Below are 20,010 nucleotides of genomic sequence, written 5' to 3'. Positions count from 1 at the left end.
AATGAATTTTAGAATCTTTTTGTCATGGAGGTAAACTTTTTCTCAAACACTGAACTTAAAATAAAATAATGGAAATTATTTTTTCTTTACTGATTTATGTGCAGCAGATTAAGTAGTGGATTAAAGATTAACATGGAGATTATGAGGTTGTATTTGGTTTAGAGCTGAACCTATTAGCTGTCAACTGTTGTTGCTTATATTACTTTAATATAAACAAATATATTACTTTATATAAACAAATATATTAATATAAACAAAACGAGTAAAGAAATCAATTTTATTCAGTATACATTGTAACAAATATGTAATGATTGAAATACAACAATCTTAAACATTATTGGAGATATTAAGTTCACTCAAACACAATTTATGATATAAATAATTTTGATAGAACCCAATACAATAAAGCGAATTCCCCATCTAGATAAACAAAATTTAATTAGACTAAAAACTGTGGTAATTTAAACTAATACATTTCTAAAATAAAAGTACAATAAATAAAAAAAACAATACTTCAATATTTCTTTAAAACCCTAGCATAAAGTGTATGTTTTAGTCACTAACTACACTTCTTAGAGATTTGAAATTTTGTACTCATTATTATTCAACTTATTTAACCATTAAAAATGTACTTTTATTTTAAACTCATTTCCTATGAACAGCTTTGTAAACTTATTTAGACCATAATTTATAATATACATACTAACAAATCACAAATATTTGTATTACATAAAAACACAAAATCTAGATGAAGAAAACCAAACCATGAATTCATAAATTCTACTTATAAAATAGTGCATAAAAATTATGTGAAATAAAGTGAAGGTTTGGTCATTAATGAGATTAGATACTGTGTAGGCAATATCATTTTATTTTAATCATACATTTTATTGCTTGGCTCACTTTACAAGAACTTGTCAATTATATATTTAAAAAACATTAAGGCATTTTTCATGAGGATTAGACGTTAATGTAATATAACATTTCTAACCAATGTTAATCTGATTTATAGAGAGGTAAAGGGTGATATTTTCTTTATACATACAAGTTAATCTTCTTGTTGCTATTCAGATTTTTAAATAAGTAATTTAAGTTATGAACCTATTGAGATTTGTTGAATTATTCTTTGTAATACCAGTCAGGCTTAACTTAAAATTATCAGTGAGGTTTAAAGTAAGGAAAATTTCCCCCTACCCCCAATTATTTTATCTATCAAAATGATGTACCACCTGAAGTTGTTAAAACATCCAAACACAGCAAACAGTTGTTGCTCTTCTGCTCATAGTTTAATTCTTTCTTTTAGGATTATAAAATTTCAAATTTTTAATTAACAAACATTAACATGCAATATAAAAACACTAAAAAACAACCTGAAATTGTGCATCAAATATAGTGATAAGTTATTAAGTAGTGGATATTGTGATAAAGCTTATTAGCAACCCACTAAAGGTGAGAGGCAATAGTAAAGTAGAAGAGATTTTTATAGTAAATAGTTTTCATTTTAGTAAAATTATGCTGCTCTAAGATTTGGAAAAAATAGTTGTAAACCTCAACAAATTTCAAGATAATTTATCTGGCTTCTTCTGGATTTTTTCAGAAACCTGAGTGTTAAGGGAGTCAACTGTTCCTATCTCCACACAGAGGAATGAGAGGAGAAGCGTCCAATGGGAGTGTATGGGATTGTTCTATGTGGACTTGTCTACTGGTTAACATCAACGTGTTAAAAAATAAAAACAGCTCAACTGGTAATTAGTCACTGTAGGCTTATATAGACCCATGTCTGCAGAAAGTAGTAATAAAGTCACTGTAGCTGTAGGCTACAAAAAAAAAAAAAAAAGGGGAACCATGATGACAGAAAGGGAGATGACTCTAAAAGGTGGGCCTTTGACTTATTTAATTTTGATAGGCCTACTGCTAAAGTAAAGCCAACAACGTCAGAAACTTATTCTTTTTACTTTAAATCTTCAATACTCTGGATCAGTATTGGTTAATTTGGAAAGGAAAATCATTTAAATAAAATGACATCAACATCAATTAAATATATAACACTATGAAATTGATATATTGGAAGTTTTGAGAGAGCTGTTAAAGTTTTGTACTCGTCCATATTAGCCTTTATTAGGATTATTAGGGGATGGTGTGTGTGTGTGTGTGGGGGGGGGGGGCTAGGGTGTAAAAAACATGTAGGTCTACTTGTACTTATACTGACTCATGGTCTTCTTGTAGGAAACTTTTAATAATCTCAAAATTAATATTGTATCATTTTAATTCTTTTTATTCTATACAGACCTTAGCAGGAAACATTGTGTGGTTTCTTTTACTTCTTTGTTATCATACATTTGTAAAGTGATTGCATTTCTTATACTAAATTTTTAAAAAATCTTGTTGATTGATATTTAAATCCAGGTCTACTTTCTTTCAAAATTGTTACAAATAAAATCTCAATGTTGTTGTTACTGCTTGTACATAAAAATAAAACTAGAGGAAAGAATGATGTAGAAAAATGTACAATCATAATGTAAAGTTTTCTTTGCATAAGGCATCATTGAGCAGAGAAAATAACAGCAGTGTGTGAACTATGACATATATTTAATATCCTTCAAGCAGTGGATCAGCTTAAATGTACAAAACAATCAATTAATTATTTTAAATAAATTTTATATTTGAAAATTCTTTTTTATAACCTTTAATTTTACGAAAATTATTCTTTGAATAATCATTGTAAAATAATTCCTAGTTTAAAAATTATGTAATTATTTTACATTTAATTTATAACAGCCTAAAACATTACAGAACATAAACCCTATAGATCATATAGATAGTTTTAATAAAAATAAAATACTGTCATTGTAAAAAAAAAAAAGATTGCATTCTGTAATGAGTGATCAAAAGAATAGAAAAATAATCTTTGGAATGGTCCTTATAAAGAGATGGTTCCATGTTATTTTACCTCATTGCTGAACTATTGGAGTTTTATTCCTGAGAACAGAAAAAAATCAAAATTTAAACAAAACTCAATTAAAATTATAAAAGCTGATCTTTTAATAAAAATAACATTGATTGAAGTGTCTGCTTTGCTGTGGGTGACATCTGCTGATTTAAATAACACATGGGATTTTAGAAAACAACTTATGATATTAATTTTGACACTTTAACAATCACCACTAGTGAAAAATTATGCAAGTATGTAAAATGAAAATGCATACACACATTTCCAGGGTAATTTTCATGCTGAAATCAATTAAAGCCATTGATTATTTGAAATAGAAACATTTTAAACTTCAGCCAATGATGTTTCCTTTAAGATAAATTCTTATCCTTATACTATAAGATTAAGATACTAAATTTTTGTTAAAGAAATAATTAATAAGTTGTATACATGAATGATCATAAACTTTATGCAATGAACATAGATTTAATATACAAATAAATAAAAAAACACTGGATGTTATAATCAGATTTTTTTTTAAATATAGGGACTCTACCAGAAGCAAATTATCTATTGTTTAAAGTTTTGAAAGTGGACTAAATAATTTGACTATCCTAAAGCATTGTTAATGTAATTGTTAGTTTTAGAAACTCAAAAAAAACAACAAAGTTTTGTTTTTGTACTATAATATGGGCTAGCAAGTGCAGAAGGGAGTGAAGACATTGGACATGTAGACCAATGACTCAGCAATAGCTCTAGGCCAACTATTTATAGGAATTTATCACAAAATGCTGACATTCTAAAACTTAATGAAACAATCATAACCAATTAATCACTTGAAACTTTGACCCATCAGCTCTAGTGAGAAGAATTATTTAAACTTTCATTAAATCTACACTACAGAGGAGTAGCGAATAAAATAGAAGCATTTTCGTTGCCAGCAGATATTCAGTAAGGAAAATAACAAACATGCTCTTACAACAAGTGGCGAGAACCCACTTCTTATTGGCTAATAGATCTAGATTTACTGACTGCAGAGTTATGTTTTATAAAACATAAGCTTCATGCAACTTAAAAGTATATTTGTGGCCTGATAATTCAGTTGAACAGATTCTCTCTCTCCCCCCCCCCACCCCCCCCCCCCCCCAAATTATATTTGCTTGGTATTAAGCAATAAAATTAATATCTACTAAGAGAAATTAGAGACTACACCAGTGATTTGTCTCAAATGTATGCTAATGAAATGCTATAAACTGTAGCATGTATGTGCTGCTGTGACTTACCAAAAATGTTTGAAATTTCTAGGGCCAGTATTTTTCATTAGACTGAAAAAAGAGGAAGAAACAGTTCCTAGGTTCATAAAAAGCAGTATTTTTGTACAATAAAATCTGTGGTGTAGCTCATTTATAATGGCAGAACACGTCAAAGTTTAGATTAGATTATTAATTCGTTGTCTTTTACTGATGACTATTATTTATAATCAAATTATCATTTAAATGGATGTTCTATGTAACAAAGAGTGTAGATTGGAGTGAATACTTTGTATTTTCTTGTTAAACCATAGTAAATTGCAAAGCTTAAGAGCAGAGCTGAAGAAATGATTTTTCAACCATATTTATAAGTGAAGTAGACTTGAATGTTTCTACTCACAAAACAGAATATCTGAATTTACTGCAACAACTGTTTTTGTATCTCTGCATGGGTTTAACATGAATTACAGCATGATTCTTGTTAAATACTTATAATTTTCTCTTTTATATATTTGTAACATAAAATATGTATCAATTAAAAAAATACTACTGATTGATGTTGTAGCTTAATTAAAAACTATTTTTTAATTAGACAAAAAAAAACAAGCTATATTTTAAAAATATTACTTTTTTGTGTCAAACATTAAGATCATATTAACTGCACTAAAAAGTGAAAACTAGGTATATTAACTAGATAAAATGATCCACATGGTATAATACATTATTATAAAAAATATATCTGGGCTTATAGGTACTGGCATAGGAAAACAAATTCTCAAAATTCAAGTTAAAAATTTAGATCTAGATAAAGAAGAAAAAAAAACTACGTAGAAAAGAAATATTTTCACAAATAAAATGCTCACAAACTTGAAATTTGACATTTACATAAATCATCTTATTAAAGAAATTTAGGCCCTACATACTCTGTTATATGTCACAGATTGTAAACTGTTAGTTTATGAGCTTTTAATTTGTGAAAAAATTAGCACTGATGATGCCATGAATAAATGTTAACTGTGTGAGTAAAGATCAAATTTTGCAAGGAATGTAGGCTTACATCTAATAATAATATAAAATAAAAAATAATTTGCTCCAGCTTTATTAACAGAAATATTAAAATTATATATATATATATATATATATATATATATATAAATATATATATATATAAATATATATATATATATATATATATATATATATATTGTTACGATCCGAACTACCCAGACCTTTCGATCTAGGAGGGGAGGTAGACAAGAACACACGTTAAAACTAATGAACACCTTTAATACTTGCTCAAGTTTAATTCTTACAACAAAGATACAACATGTAAAAGTAACCGCCACCAAAATACAACACGAAAATCCTACCACCTAGCCTTATCTAAACTATATACAACTACACGTCCTAACTGGTGTGCTGCTATGCCCTGACTGACTGGTCTCACCAATCGCCCTCCTAATATTCTCCAGTCGTCCCTGACTAGTGTGGGAACCTAGTTAATCGAGCCTGACCCCCAGGTCAGGTCAAGTCAGGACATGACCGTACCCACGGGTCCGTCCGTCCAGAAAAGCTTTCCCAGCCATAAATCACGGCCTGTTGGTCGTTACCAGCCGAGTCCCCAAGACACCAGGTATGCGCCGCCCACAGAGTAAAAACCCAATCCGCGTGGTGGCCGAAACGACCCAAAGATTCCCACGGCCAGCACTGGTCAGCCTCTGACCACCGCCAGGTTGATGGATGAGCGTGGGGTCGCTACCCCAACATACGGGTCAGCCCAGGACAAACCCCAAGTAGTCGTAACACCCCCTCCCTTCGAGAAATTTATTCACCGCATGGGGAATTAATTGAACATCACCTAGACCACCACCCCCCGTCTCACAATACCTCAAAAGTAGGGTTACAAAATGTCAAGATCACACACCAGACTAAATTAATTAAAACATCACCATAATTAACAGGGGCGAAAAAAGTGGTGATTTTAGTCACACCAACAGGTTTTGCGAAACAATGACATCAAACATCGACTCAGGTTTTACAACAAGAAAACATGGCATCCAACACATTTAAAAATACATTTTAGAAAAAGACAAAAATAGAAGAAACTACTGTTATCCTTAACATAATCCTACTGAAAAGTTATCCCCGAGATAACATATCCGCCACAATGTTATCTTTCCCTTTAATGTGTTTGATTCCTAAATTAAAATTTTGTAGGTACAGACACCAGCGGAGCAGTCGCTGGTTCTTCAACCCGAGTTTGTTTACGAAAGTTAGTGGGTTATGGTCTGTATACACTACTAAAGGGGAGGAACTCACGTATACATCAAAATGTTGCAGTGACAGCACTAACCCTAGGGCTTCTTTTTCAATAGTTGAATAATTTCTTTGATGAGCATTTAATTTTTTTGAAAAATACCCGACTGGGTGTTCTACGCCTTCATTATCTTCTTGCATGAGGACAGACCCAACGCCACAATCGCTAGCGTCAACTGCCAGTTTAAAGGGCTTGCCAAAGTTTGGCGCCATTAGGACAGGTGAATTTGACAATATGCATTTAATCTCCTGGAATGATTGTTCACACTCCACATTCCACTCGAACTTTATGTTCTTTCTGAGTAGATTGGTGAGTGGCTCGGCAATGGTGGAGAGATTTTTACAAAATTTTCTGTAATACCCCGCCATTCCCAGAAACCTCCTCAACTGTTTTCTGTCGGTGGGCGGGGGCAACCCAACAATAGCCTCCACCTTTGTCCCGACAGGTCTAACTTTCCCGTTCCCCACCTCATGCCCTAGATAGGTGAGGGTGGCATGACAAAATTCACTCTTCTGTAAATTTACAGTTAGGTTAGCCGAGGCTAACTTGGTAAACAATTGGTACAACTGGGTAATGTGTTCCTGAAAAGTTTGACTATAGATAACAACATCATCTATATACGCGTCACAATTATCTATCTCAGCAATTACTGATTTGATCATGCGTTGGAAAGTGCTAGGGGCATTCTTCAAACCAAAGGGCATACGCTTGTACTGATAAAGGCCATCTGGGGTGACAAAGGCAGAAATTTCTTTCGCCTTTTGGGTCAGGGGTACCTGCCAGTATCCAGACAGAAGGTCCATTTTTGTTATGAACCTTGCCTGTCCAGCTTTGTCAATTACATCATCTATACGGGGGAGGGGAAAGGAATCAGCCCTTGTTAAGGAATTAACCTTTCTAAAATCGGTACAAAACCGATAGGTCTTATCCCCTTTAGGGACGAGAAGACATGGGGCACTCCAGCTACTTTGACTGGGTTCAATTATGTCATTCTCCAGCATGTATTTGACCTCGTTTCTAATGAGTGCCAACTTTTCAGGGTTAACCCGATAAGGGTGTTGTTTAACCGGAGTAGCATTACCAACATCAATATCATGGCTAATTAAATTAGTTTCTCCAGGGACATCTGGAAACACATGAGAGAAATCAAAAATAAGATTGCCCATGATGGTTCGCTGATCTTCGGTCAAGTGAGACAGTTTATCATTGAGATTCGATAAAATCTCTGAGTTATGCAACTTTATGTGACCTGGCTCGTCTTGATCGATTTCATCGACCCCACCATGGTCCTCTTTTACAACAACATTCACCACCTCTGTTGTGGCGGCTGGGGGAGTCCTGCTATAAAATCTTTTAATAGAGTTGATATGACACAACCTTTTTGTTTTCTTGCGACCCGGAGTGTTAATCATATAATTCACGTCACTAACTTTGGACTCTACTGTATATGGACCGAAAAACTTGGCCCTGAGTGGTTGGCCAGGGACAGGAAGAAACACTAGGACCTGGTCGCCAGGTTGGAAGCTGCGAGCCTTAGTCTTTCGATCGAACTTATTCTTCATCGTTCTTTGAGCATGGGTTAAGTTAACCCTTGCCAACTCCCAGATAGCACTCAGTTTCTCTTTGAATTTTGAAATGTCAAAGTTCTGTGGCACCGCTTCACTGGAACTAGTCCACTTTTCTTTCAGTAACTTTAAAGGGCCGCGAACAGTGCGACCGAACACAAGTTCGTACGGTGAATATCCGAGGGAATCTTGGACTGCTTCTCGAGCTGCGAACAGGAGCAAGGGTACGCCCTCATCCCAATCAGCGTGGTTCACACAGTAGGTGCGCATCATAGTCTTTAGCGTTTGATGAAAACGCTCGAGCGCGCCCTGAGACTGAGGGTGGTACGCGGTACTCTTAACGTGGTTAATGCCAAATGAACACATGGCTTTCTGGAATTCCCTGCTGGTGAAGTTGGTGCCTTGGTCTGATTGTATCACCTGTGGGAAACCGAAGGTAGTGAAAAACTTGGTAAGAGCTTTTATAATGTTCTTGGCTTTAATATTCCTCAAAGGAATGGCTTCTGGGAACCTAGTAGAGGCACACATCATGGTGACTAGGTATTCGTTTCCGGCTTTTGTCTTAGGTAAAGGCCCTACACAGTCGATGAGAACTGTGGTGAAAGGCTCGCCAAAAGCTGGGATAGGACACAGTGGAGCTTCAGGGATAACCTGATTAGGTTTACCGACAAGTTGGCAAACTTCACATGTCTTACAATACTCCGTTACTTCTCTCTTCATTCCCGGCCAGAAGAAATGTTCTCTAAGTCTTGTCAATGTCTTTCTTACCCCTAGATGACCCGACAGGGGTGAGTCGTGGGCAATGTACATCAGGTCAGGCCGATATATTCTGGGTACCACGACTTGATTGCGGTCATGCCCGGCAACCTCACCAGAGGCGTTGTCTGGGCGATATCGTCGGTAGAGGATGTGATCATGCTGGTAGAAACAGTTCCCCTGTCTCTCGGCCTCAGCTTGAGGTAAGGCCTCGTTTTTCAGTTCAGTTATTTCCGAATCGTTCTGTTGCGCCTGCACGAAATCGTCAAATGAGACTCTCAAGGGAGAGAGAGTGTCACGGATTTGATCACGAGGGAGAGAGAGATCAGTGACTCTATCGAAGAAGGTTGAACTTAAATTCACTGCCTCATCCTCGCTCGTCACTTCCAGCGGTGACTCTCTTTTCTTAGCTCCCGCACGAGTTAACACACATGAAGGGTACTGGCTGTTGGTGTTATCGCTGGTGGACTGGGTGAGCGGATGTTCACCATAAAAACAATCTGGAAACACCTTGTGTCCCGCAAGATCATTCCCCAGGAGTAATCCAATCCCTGGCAGGGGTAAGTGCGGCCTCACTCCAACAACGACATCACCTGTAACTAGACCTGAGTCTAGCCGTATGGTGTGGAGAGGGGCGCTCACTTGGTTTGACTCGATGCCCTGTAGGATAGCGTTGTCACCAGTAAACGAATTACCAGCAAGGATTCCCTCCCGTAGCAAGGTCAAGGAGGCACCGGTGTCGCGAAGAATTTTTATGGGTCGTGGAGGCGATGCATCTCCGGGTATTGACACATACCCGTCGAAGATGAAAGGCTGGAACCTCTGCAATGTTTCGACTGATATTGCCTCGCGGCTTGTGATACCATCACCGGCCACACCAACATGAGCATTCACAGCTTTGTGGATAGGCTTAGGGGCAGGCTCGACGCTTGTCATTTCTTGAGTGTCCTCTGGGTTTGGGATGCACCCCTCAGAATTGGGCAGATCTACCGGCTGGCTAATTTGTTCAATACAGCCATAACCTCGGGTGGTATCTAGATCCCGATCCAGGTGATCCCTCGATTGTTGGAGACAAGATGTTGGGTACACCCTATTATCCTTCATGCGTTTACTGCATTGTCTAGCCAAATGCCCTTTTGCTTGGCAGTAGTAGCAGATAACATCAACTTCATGTGATTCAGATTTGACTGGCTGCTGCACTGAAGATTGGCCTGGGAAGTTGCCTGCTCTACCCAGGGCTGGTCTATGAGAACCTTTCTGTATTGGTGTCTCATAGTAATCCCTGTGGTTCAGCGTGTAGTTATCAGCCATCTCGGCCGCCTGACGAGTCGACTTGACCCCGTTGTCTTGCAGCTGAACTCGTATTCTACCTGGAAGGCAGTTTTTGAACTCTTCGAGTAGGAATAAGGAGCAAACGTCTTCAAGGGTAGTTACATTTTCAGCAGTCAACCACCTGTATAGAAGCTTTTCTTTGTTGTAGAGGAACTCAACGTGAGTTTCCCCTGGAGCTTTCTTTAGGCTCCTAAACTGGCTTCTGTAAGCTTCTGGTGTCAGTTCGTAAGCTCTCAGTATAGCTTCTTTAACAAGCTGGTAGTTGGACTGAATGTCAGGGCTAAGGGATGTAAAAACATCCGCAGCTTTTCCAGTTAACACAGGACTAAGTAGTGTAGTATATTTGTCTAAGGGCCAATCATAACTCCTACCTGCGAACTCGAATGATTTGAAAAACCTAACTAAATCCTCTTCACTAAACTTCGGAACACTAGACTGTAAGGAAGTGAGTTTTATAGGAGGAGATGTAGAGGCGAAAGATTGCAGCTCTAATTCCCTAAGCCTAATTTCCTTTTCGGAAGCTCTCTTTTCCCTCTCCATTTTCTCTTTACTCTCTATCTCAAGTTTCTTTAATTTAACAGCTTCAGAGGTAGGATCACTCTGTTCAATGGTGTCCAGACACTCCTCTTCTAACAACCCAAGGTTCACTAGCTCTACCACAATCTCGTCACGCACTGCCCGATTTTTAGATGAAGCTTTAAAAGACATATTTAACTTGCGCACGATGGCCACTAATTCTACGCGTTTACAATTATCTAACACCTCCAATGTTGGACGCTCTAAAAAATTCATTATATCCATTGTTAAGGTTAAACGGTGGCGGTTAGCTAAAAAAACAAAACTAAATGGCTTACTCTCACAGCTACAAGTACAATTAAAACACTAAAAGTAGGGCTATCACCTTTGACACTTCAAATAGGTAGACACCAGCTATACTGGGCCAACCAAACTAAGATATCCAGCTACACTGGATTACAAACGATTTACTCACGTATACTGGGAATTGACCCTCCAGCTATACTGAGCAAACCAAACAAAAATTACGAATTTATTCACGTACCTGGGAATGACCCTCCAGCTGTACTGAACAAACCCGTACACTCCAGTTCAACTGGACCACACAAAAAACATTCAAGTATACTGGGCATTAATCCCTCCAGCTATACTGAATAAAAATAAAGATTCCAGCTCTACTGGACCAACATAAAAATCAAGAAAAATAAACTCAGTGTCAATACAAAGGTGATAAGCTCGCTACTTACTCAATGTTTGGAAAACTCTCCTGATTCCGTGAACAACTTTATTGTCACTACTTCTAAAACTTAAAACTAAAACACAAGCTCGTGAGCCCCCAACTGAAAATGGCATCGAAAAGAAACTATTCAACTCGTTGTCTGTCCAATCCCAGACGCTAGCCACCAATTGTTACGACCCGAACTACCCAGACCTTTCGATCTAGGAGGGGAGGTAGACAAGAACACACGTTAAAACTAATGAACACCTTTAATACTTGCTCAAGTTTAATTCTTACAACAAAGATACAACATGTAAAAGTAACCGCCACCAAAATACAACACGAAAATCCTACCACCTAGCCTTATCTAAACTATATACAACTACACGTCCTAACTGGTGTGCTGCTATGCCCTGACTGACTGGTCTCACCAATCGCCCTCCTAATATTCTCCAGTCGTCCCTGACTAGTGTGGGAACCTAGTTAATCGAGCCTGACCCCCAGGTCAGGTCAAGTCAGGACATGACCGTACCCACGGGTCCGTCCGTCCAGAAAAGCTTTCCCAGCCATAAATCACGGCCTGTTGGTCGTTACCAGCCGAGTCCCCAAGACACCAGGTATGCGCCGCCCACAGAGTAAAAACCCAATCCGCGTGGTGGCCGAAACGACCCAAAGATTCCCACGGCCAGCACTGGTCAGCCTCTGACCACCGCCAGGTTGATGGATGAGCGTGGGGTCGCTACCCCAACATACGGGTCAGCCCAGGACAAACCCCAAGTAGTCGTAACAATATATATATATATATATATATATATATATATATATATATATATATATATATATATATATATATATATATATGTGTGTATATACTTATTTATATATACACATATACACACTTATAAACAATAGAAAAATAATTTTAAAATGTTAAGAAATTATAATGTCTCTAAAGTTAAATGCTTGTGTGCTTGTTATTTTTACTTTCTCGTATATACGAAGTATAGAGAAAGTCTTGTAATCGTGCAAAAAAAAAAAATCGAGATTTTTGCAAATCTCGACGTTTTGCATCTCACTGATACGGAAAAACATAATTTTGCAATCTTGTCCGTATGTCTGTGTGTCTGTGTGTGTGTGTGTGTGTGTGTGTCCGTGTGTAAACACGATAACTTGAGTACCGTTACAGCTAGGTTGATGAAATTTCATATATAAGTATTTAATCAAAATCGTAGATCCGTATCAACTTTTGAGCGATTTCCAATAACCGGAAGTGGTACTTTTCCTACTTTGAATTTTTCAAAAGCCTATAACTTGAGTACTATTTCAGATAGATAAATGAAATTTCATACGTAAGTAAAAGATCTAATTCTCTACCTTCTATTAAATTTTGAGTCATTTCCGTTGACTGGAAGTAGTACTTTACGCTACTTCCGATTTCTCAAAAAACTAATGTAAATTTTAAAAGTAATAATAATATTGCGCACTATTATGTGCTTTTTTATTTCGCGTTCACTTGGTGTGCAATTAATTTGTCTACGAGATTTTATTCTATTTTTAAAACTTTAAGTATTTAAAATGGATTAAAAATCATGTCTATAGACCGAGTTCCCATCCCCTGTTATTTTATATAAGAATATTCGAGAAAGTTTAGGGGAGATCACTCCCGGTTTATTAATATAACAAAAAGGTAATAAAATGTAGGCTCATATAAAAAAAAATGGAATGTAAAGAATGTCTAAAAGCTCTAAAATAATGATTTTTATTAATTAAAATATCTAGCTAAAATTAGAAGATATAATGTATGTAAATAGATTATATTACTACAACTAGCACCTTTGTAAAAAAAAAATAGTCTATGAAGTTAGGGAAGCATTAATTAGAGAAAGGCTATTAAAGGGGTGCTAAATGAATGTAAAGCTTCTGAGCTGTAATTAAATTTTCTTGTTTCTTGTTAAACAATCATACTCATAGCAGTTATAGCATAGCTTTTTAGCTATTTCTTATTTTTAAAAATTTCATTTAACAATAATTTTTTATAAGCTTATTTTTAGATCTTCATCTTTTCTGATGTGTGGATTTAACAACTGAAATATCTTTCTTTTTGTTTGTAAACTCTTACTTAAGAATGGCTATCTAGCCTGGAAATAACTTGAAGAAAAAGCAACAGCGCAGAGTCTTGATCTTACAAGCAGTTTGAAAATGATCTTTTGTTAGTCATTGCTCACCTGCGCACAGGAAGTGGGTAAAATCTTAACTAGAAACTTTATTGTTGATATCTCTGCGGTACTGGTGTCCTCTGTATGCAGCCTGAATTGTTTTAGCAGCATCTTTATTCTCATTTATATATTTTCGTGTCTGATAACCCTTATAGCTAGCCTGAATTTTAGCAGCTGCCTTTGCACGTTCATCTGAATCTTTAGCATTCAAATTTTTTCGTGTCTGATAACCCTTATAGCTAGCCTGAATTTTAGCAGCTGCCTTTGCACGTTCATCTGAATCTTTAGCATTCAAATTTTTTCGTGTCTGATAACCCTTATAGCTAGCCTGAATTTTAGCAGCTGCCTTTGCACGTTCATCTGAATCTTTAGCATTCAAATTTTTTCGTGTCTGATAACCCTTATAGCTAGCCTGAATTTTAGCAGCTGCCTTTGCATGTTCATCTGAATCTTTAGCATTCAAATTTTTTCGTGTCTGATAACCCTTATAGCTAGCCTGAATTTTGGTGGCAGCTTTAATCTCATCTTGATTATGCTTTGCTGTCATTTCTTTACGTGTTTGATGACCTCTATAACTTGACTGAATTTTAGTTGCAGCAACTATATGGTCTCTGTGGTAGTGCTCATCATTTGTATTATCTATTTCTTTGCGATACCGATGACCCCTGTAAGCTGCTTGAATTCTGCTTGCCGCTAGCTTGTGGTTTTTGTCAATGTTCTCTTTGTTTATGTCTTTACGTGCCTGATGGCCACGATAAGCTGCCTGGATTTTACTCGCAGCTTTATGTTCAATTTTCTCTGTTCTATTGCCCATCTCTCTATGATACAGGTGGCTTCTATAGCTAGCCTGGATTTTAGCAGCTGCTTCATTTTTACCTAACTTTTTATTATTTTGTTTTTGAAACCCTACAGTATTATTGTAAGACTTTCTTTGCTGATGCCCTCGAAATGCAGCTTGAATTTTAAGGGCTGCTTGTTCATCCTCATCTCTACTACTCTGGTAACAAAAATAGAAAACCCACACAAGATTTTATGCATTAGATTTCTTGAACTAACTTCCCTAGTTCATCTGTATTCATTCACTGGTTAAAGTAAAACTTCAAATTTTGAATTAACTTATTTTGAAATATCTTTTATTGAAAATATTTTAAAGCTATTTCACTATAGACTTGCTTTGTCAGATGTTTATGTGTGGAATACTTTTAGCAATCTATGTGTTTAGGTGTATCTATATACTGTAAAACAACAGTCCACTTTATAACAACAAAAAATATAATTAAAAAATGAAAATTCTAGTAGACTTTTCTAACTATATATTTAGACACCAATTAATAGTTTTATACTGGCATTTTAAGTTTGTTTTCTGGTGATAAATCTTTAAATAATGTAAATTTATTTCATGAGATATGATTATTAACTATTGATATTATTTTTTCAGCATCGATAAATGTTTAACTAAGGTAGCTAATAAAAAAAATCATGCATAGCCCTATATTCGAAGCTGAAAGTTATTTTTCAGCTTTTGAAAGGCAAAATGTTTGAGTGAAAAATGTTTACACGAACCATTCATCTGCATCATGAGTGCACCTATGTGAACATAAAGAAAGAAACTTACACATATTGTTTATTTGGAACTTACGGATTTTTGATGATCTTTAGGTTTTTTATTTCCAAGCTCTTTTCTTGTGGCATATCCTCTGTATGCAGACTGAATTTTTGTTGCAGCCCATTCTTCTTCTTCCCATCTTTCTTGCTCAGGATCTTTTTTTGAAGCCCCTTTCTTGTCTTTGACAGGCTTGTCCTGACTCTCAACTTTAGCTACTTTCCCTGGCTTTTCCTGACTTTCAACTTTAGCTGCCTTTTTCTTTCCTTCAGCTAGAAGTTTTCTAGTTTGATACCCTCGAAACCCTGCTTGAATCTTTGCTGCAGCTTCATGTTCTTTAGAATTATTCGGCTCTTCTTTTTTGTTTTTAACCTTCTCTGGGTTTTCATTTTTTTTAGATTTTTCCTCTTTTTTTTCTTTTGTCTTGGGAGTACTATCTTTGCCTTTATTTTTCTGAGAAGCTAACTCTTTTCTAGTTTGATACCCCCGAAACCCAGCTTGAATTTTTGCTGCTGCTGCGTGTTCTTTAGAATTATTTGGCTCTTCTTTTTTCTTTTTTTCCCTTTCAGGAGCTTTTGAATTCTTTGGCTCTTCTTTTTTATCCTTTGTCTTTTCTTGAGCTTTAGCATTTTTAGGATCTTCTTTTTTATCCTTTACTTTTTCAGGAACTTCATTTTTTTTAGCCTTTTCTTCTTTATTTTCTTTTGCCTTTGGAGTTTTTGTTTGTAACAATCCAAGCTCTTTTCTTGTTTGGTAACCTCGGAATCCAGCTTGTATTTTAGCAGCAGCTTCGTCCTCCTCATCAAACTCAGTCAAAAGAGTTGATTTGATTTTCTTTGCTGGCTTAGACTCTGATGGTTTTCCATGTTTTTGACTTTCTGAAGTCTGAGCTTTTGAGGGAGACTGTATAAGAAATATTCATTTAAAAATTTTCATATAAAAATATTTAACTATTTGATCAATGACAGATCATTAACAAATGGTAATTAATAAACAAGTGAGCCATTTAAATTGAAGTAAATTCACACATGAATCTAATCACAAGGATAGCAGAAGTCACTATGAAACATTATGTAGAAGTTTAAAACCCACAATAACAGATAGTTGAAGTCATTTAAGTCAATCTCAATATTGTTGTAAATGTATTTAACTTGGGGATAAAATGGCTTTAAAAAGCAAGTGAATATGTAAATATAATTATTTTTTTCTATTTCCAACTGCCTGGTGGAACCAAAAGCACTTAAATCCTAAAAATTGTGAGAAAATTCCTGAAAGATTATAAAATACAATATCAGCTATAGAAAAATTATTATTTCAAGAATTTCAAGAAAGTACATTTTATTAGTAATGGGAAAATTAACTCCAAACCCATAGAAATAAAGCCCAATATTAAATCATGCAGAAATATTTATATAAATGTAGTTTGATTCTAAAAAGCAAAGGACTGAGGGGTAAAAGAAAAATTGCCCCAGGGAATATAATGATACATCGAAATAAAATTTAGAATGCAGCAAAAATGACCTTGAACTCCTCTTGTTTTTTCTGGTGATTAACTGGTGGTGGTGACCTTTTGCTATTTTCATCAGGATTTCCTTTTTTCTTTTGGGGATCCTTTTTTAGAGTTGAAAAAAAATATGTTAACAGTTTAAAAGAAGATGTGATAAATAATTAGTTGGTTATTTGCAGGGATAGACTGGCTATATTTAAGTGGCCTGGAAAATCACAACCCCTTCTAGACTTCAATTTTCTTGGTGCATTTTTTCAGCCAAGCCACTGGAATTTTTCCCAGAATCCCACTGGCAATATCCACCCTTTTTAAGTGATATAAAACTCTCACATTTAATAGAATTTGCAATAAGAGATGATATAAAACTTTTCTCAGATTCAGGATCTCATTTCTAAATAAAAACAGTAAAATTGCCAATCATTGACTCTAAACCTTCAGAAAATCCCAACATGATGTGATAGGTATTTAAATGTACTAAATTATAAATCTAAATATAATACATGATGTATTATATGCCATGCTAATTACAAGTGTTTCAACTGTTATTTCCAACACACTTTTATAAGACAACAAAAATTCAAAGTTTAGATACAAAATTGTCTGCAAATTGTTGAGCTTTCAATCATAACAGACATTTTTTATACATTTTAATTTAAAAAAAAACCTCTTCAGATGGAAATTTTGTGTCCTTTTAAACTAAAATTATTTTTTTCTGTGTCAGTATCAATAAGGCTCATCAGTATTTTGTTCACCTACTTTTTTGGGTTTTTTATCTTCAATTGTTTCATCCTGTATTAGAGAAAGATAAAAAGTATTTTGTGATACATTACAAATATTTACTTACATTCTACACAAACTATTTAAAACTCAAATGTTCTCTCTGGAATTTTAAGTTTTTAAATGTTTTAATAGTTTGGTAAATGTTTGTCTAATGTGCAAGCCAGGTTATCATCAGGAATAAATGTGGTTTTATAACCCAAGGTCCCACTATGATCAAATGTGGTTTTATAACCCAAGGTCCCACTATGATCAAATGTGGTTTATAACCCAAGGTCCCACTGTGATCAAATGTGGTTTTATAACCCAAGATCCCACTGTGATCAAATGTGGTTTTATAACCCAAGGTCCCACTATGATAAAATGTGGTTTTATAAACCAAGGTCCCACTATGATCAAATGTGGTTTTATAACCCAAGGTCCCACTATGATCAAATGTGGTTTTATAACCCAAGGTCCCACTATGATCAAATGTGGTTTTATAACCCAAGGTCCCACTATGATCAAATGTTTTATAACCCAAGGTCCCACTATGATCAAATGTGGTTTTTTAACCCAAGGTCCCACTATGATCAAATGTGGTTTTATAACCCAAGGTCCCACTATGATCAAATGATGTTTTATAACCCAAGGTCCCACTATGATCAAATGTGGTTTTATAACCCAAGGTCCCACTGTGATCAAATGTGGTTTTATAACCCAAGGTCCCACTATGATCAAATGATGTTTTATAACCCAAGGTCCCACTGTGATCAAATGTGGTTTTATAACCCAAGGTAGCCCAAGGTCCCACTGTGATCAAATGTGGTTTTATAACCCAAGGTCCCACTATGATCAAATGATGTTTTATAACCCAAGGTCCCACTGTGATCAAATGTGGTTTTATAACCCAAGGTAGCCCAAGGTCCCACTGTAATCAAATAATGTGGTTTATAACCCAACGCCCTTCTTTAAGCAGTGGAACTACAAATGAATGATGTTCTAGGTACAATGATCTTGTTTACCTCAACTTCTTCAGCCTCTAGAAAATCAACTGGCAAGTCAGTTTTTGTATGCCGGGTGTCAGGCACCTCTTTTGCTCCTTTTGTTTCTCTGTGTGCTTGTTTGGCCTTGAACACTCCATCATCATCTGTAACAAAGTTATTACATTCTTATTGTTACAGTATTTTTACATTGTTATTGTTACAGTATTTTTTACATTGTTATTGTTACAGTATTTTTACATTGTTATTGTTACAGTATTTTTACATTATTGTTGTTCCATCAGGTTTACACTTTTGTTACAATGTTTTTAAAATGTTGTTAAATTGTAACAATATTGTTACAATCTTATTACTTTGATTTTGAATTTGTCTACCAGGTTCAATCATCATAATTTATTTGATTCAACAGGCATTGCTACTTTAACTCAGACATGGCTGAATCCTGACCATATTTTTTTAGCCCAACTTAAACATCAATACAACGTGCTAAAGAAACTCAATCAGCCTCGCTGCCCTGCTGGTAGTCACATACAAACCATTTGTTAGCAGCACGTATTTTCTTGAAGTTTACGACAAGTCTATAGCAGTAAAAAAGATGATTTTCAGTGGCTATTAAAGTTTATATTTAAATAATAAAAACTATACAGCCATGATATAAAACTATACAGCCATGATATAAAACTATACAGCCATTATATAAAAACTTAACCGCCATGATATAAAACTATACAGCCTTGATATAAAAACTAAACTGCTATGATATAAAACTATACAGCCATTATATAAAAATAAACAATGGGTATAATTTTGAAATAGTTTAATGCCTCCTTCTGAAAATAGTGAACATCTTTCATTGGCCAATTTCAAATTTATTGTCAAGATTAGCTAAATTCATGTTTAATTAATTTAAAAACACTGGGTCACAAGATTTTAGTACGAGTCAAAATTTGCAAAAAGGTGGCTTCACAAAAAACACTGCACTTAAAATTGAATTATGTCATGTATCACTGACTGGTACCCCAGCTATATGGATTAAGTGTGATGTTATAATTACCTTGTTTGTCATAATCAACATTGTACCAAAATAAGTGTGATGTTATAATTACCTTGTTTGTCATAATCAACATTGTTCCCATGTAAGTGTAATGTTATAATTACCTTGTTTGTCATAATCAACATTGTTCCCTCTCTCATTACTTCTGGTATATTTAACTGGCTTTGCAGGAAAAACTTTATCTTCTTCCTTCTGTGTTGGCCTCCTCCTGGGTTCATTCAAATATATTTCAAATAAAGAGCAAATTTTAAAATACGAAAATGTGATAGAAATTACAAAACAAGCAACACTTAAAATCCTTGCAATAATACATTCATACATAAATTTTAAAAAATCCAATAAACTTACATATGTATATACATATATATATATATATATATATATATATATATATATATATACATATAGATATATATATATATATATATATATATATATATATATATATATATATATATATATATATATATATGTATGTATGTATAAA

The 20,010-nt window shown here is 34.9% G+C and overlaps 1 protein-coding gene across 5 annotated transcripts in view; it reads right to left on the bottom strand.

Annotated features, from left to right (window-relative positions):
* Nucleotides 1–263: 263 nt before the first annotated feature.
* LOC131942293 (abnormal spindle-like microcephaly-associated protein homolog) overlaps nt 264–20,010 on the bottom strand; it is a 44,728-nt gene continuing 24,981 nt past the window's right edge. For 3 of the 5 annotated variants that reach the window (XR_009386732.1, XR_009386733.1, XR_009386734.1), the window contains 8 exons: nt 19,628–19,731; nt 18,491–18,615; nt 17,466–17,498; nt 16,724–16,813; nt 15,239–16,105; nt 13,609–14,596; nt 4,213–4,254; nt 264–2,979 (listed from right to left, as the gene is read on the bottom strand). Coding sequence is in view for 2 of the 5 variants with exons in the window: in XM_059302084.1 (XP_059158067.1) it covers nt 13,634–14,596; nt 15,239–16,105; nt 16,724–16,813; nt 17,466–17,498; nt 18,491–18,615; nt 19,628–19,731 (2,182 nt within the window). In the remaining 3 variants the exon portion in view is untranslated. Of the gene's footprint in view, nt 2,980–4,211; nt 4,255–13,608; nt 14,597–15,238; nt 16,106–16,723; nt 16,814–17,465; nt 17,499–18,490; nt 18,616–19,627; nt 19,732–20,010 lie in introns of those variants that run through there. The other 2 variants (XM_059302084.1, XM_059302085.1) reach the window with 2 other exon arrangements.

The sequence above is a fragment of the Physella acuta genome, unplaced genomic scaffold, assembly GCF_028476545.2.
Source record: "Physella acuta isolate Inbredline_101_S28 unplaced genomic scaffold, ASM2847654v3 ptg000398l, whole genome shotgun sequence".
Taxonomy (NCBI): domain Eukaryota; kingdom Metazoa; phylum Mollusca; class Gastropoda; family Physidae; genus Physella; species Physella acuta.
This window is presented reverse-complemented; position numbering and strand designations above follow the sequence as displayed.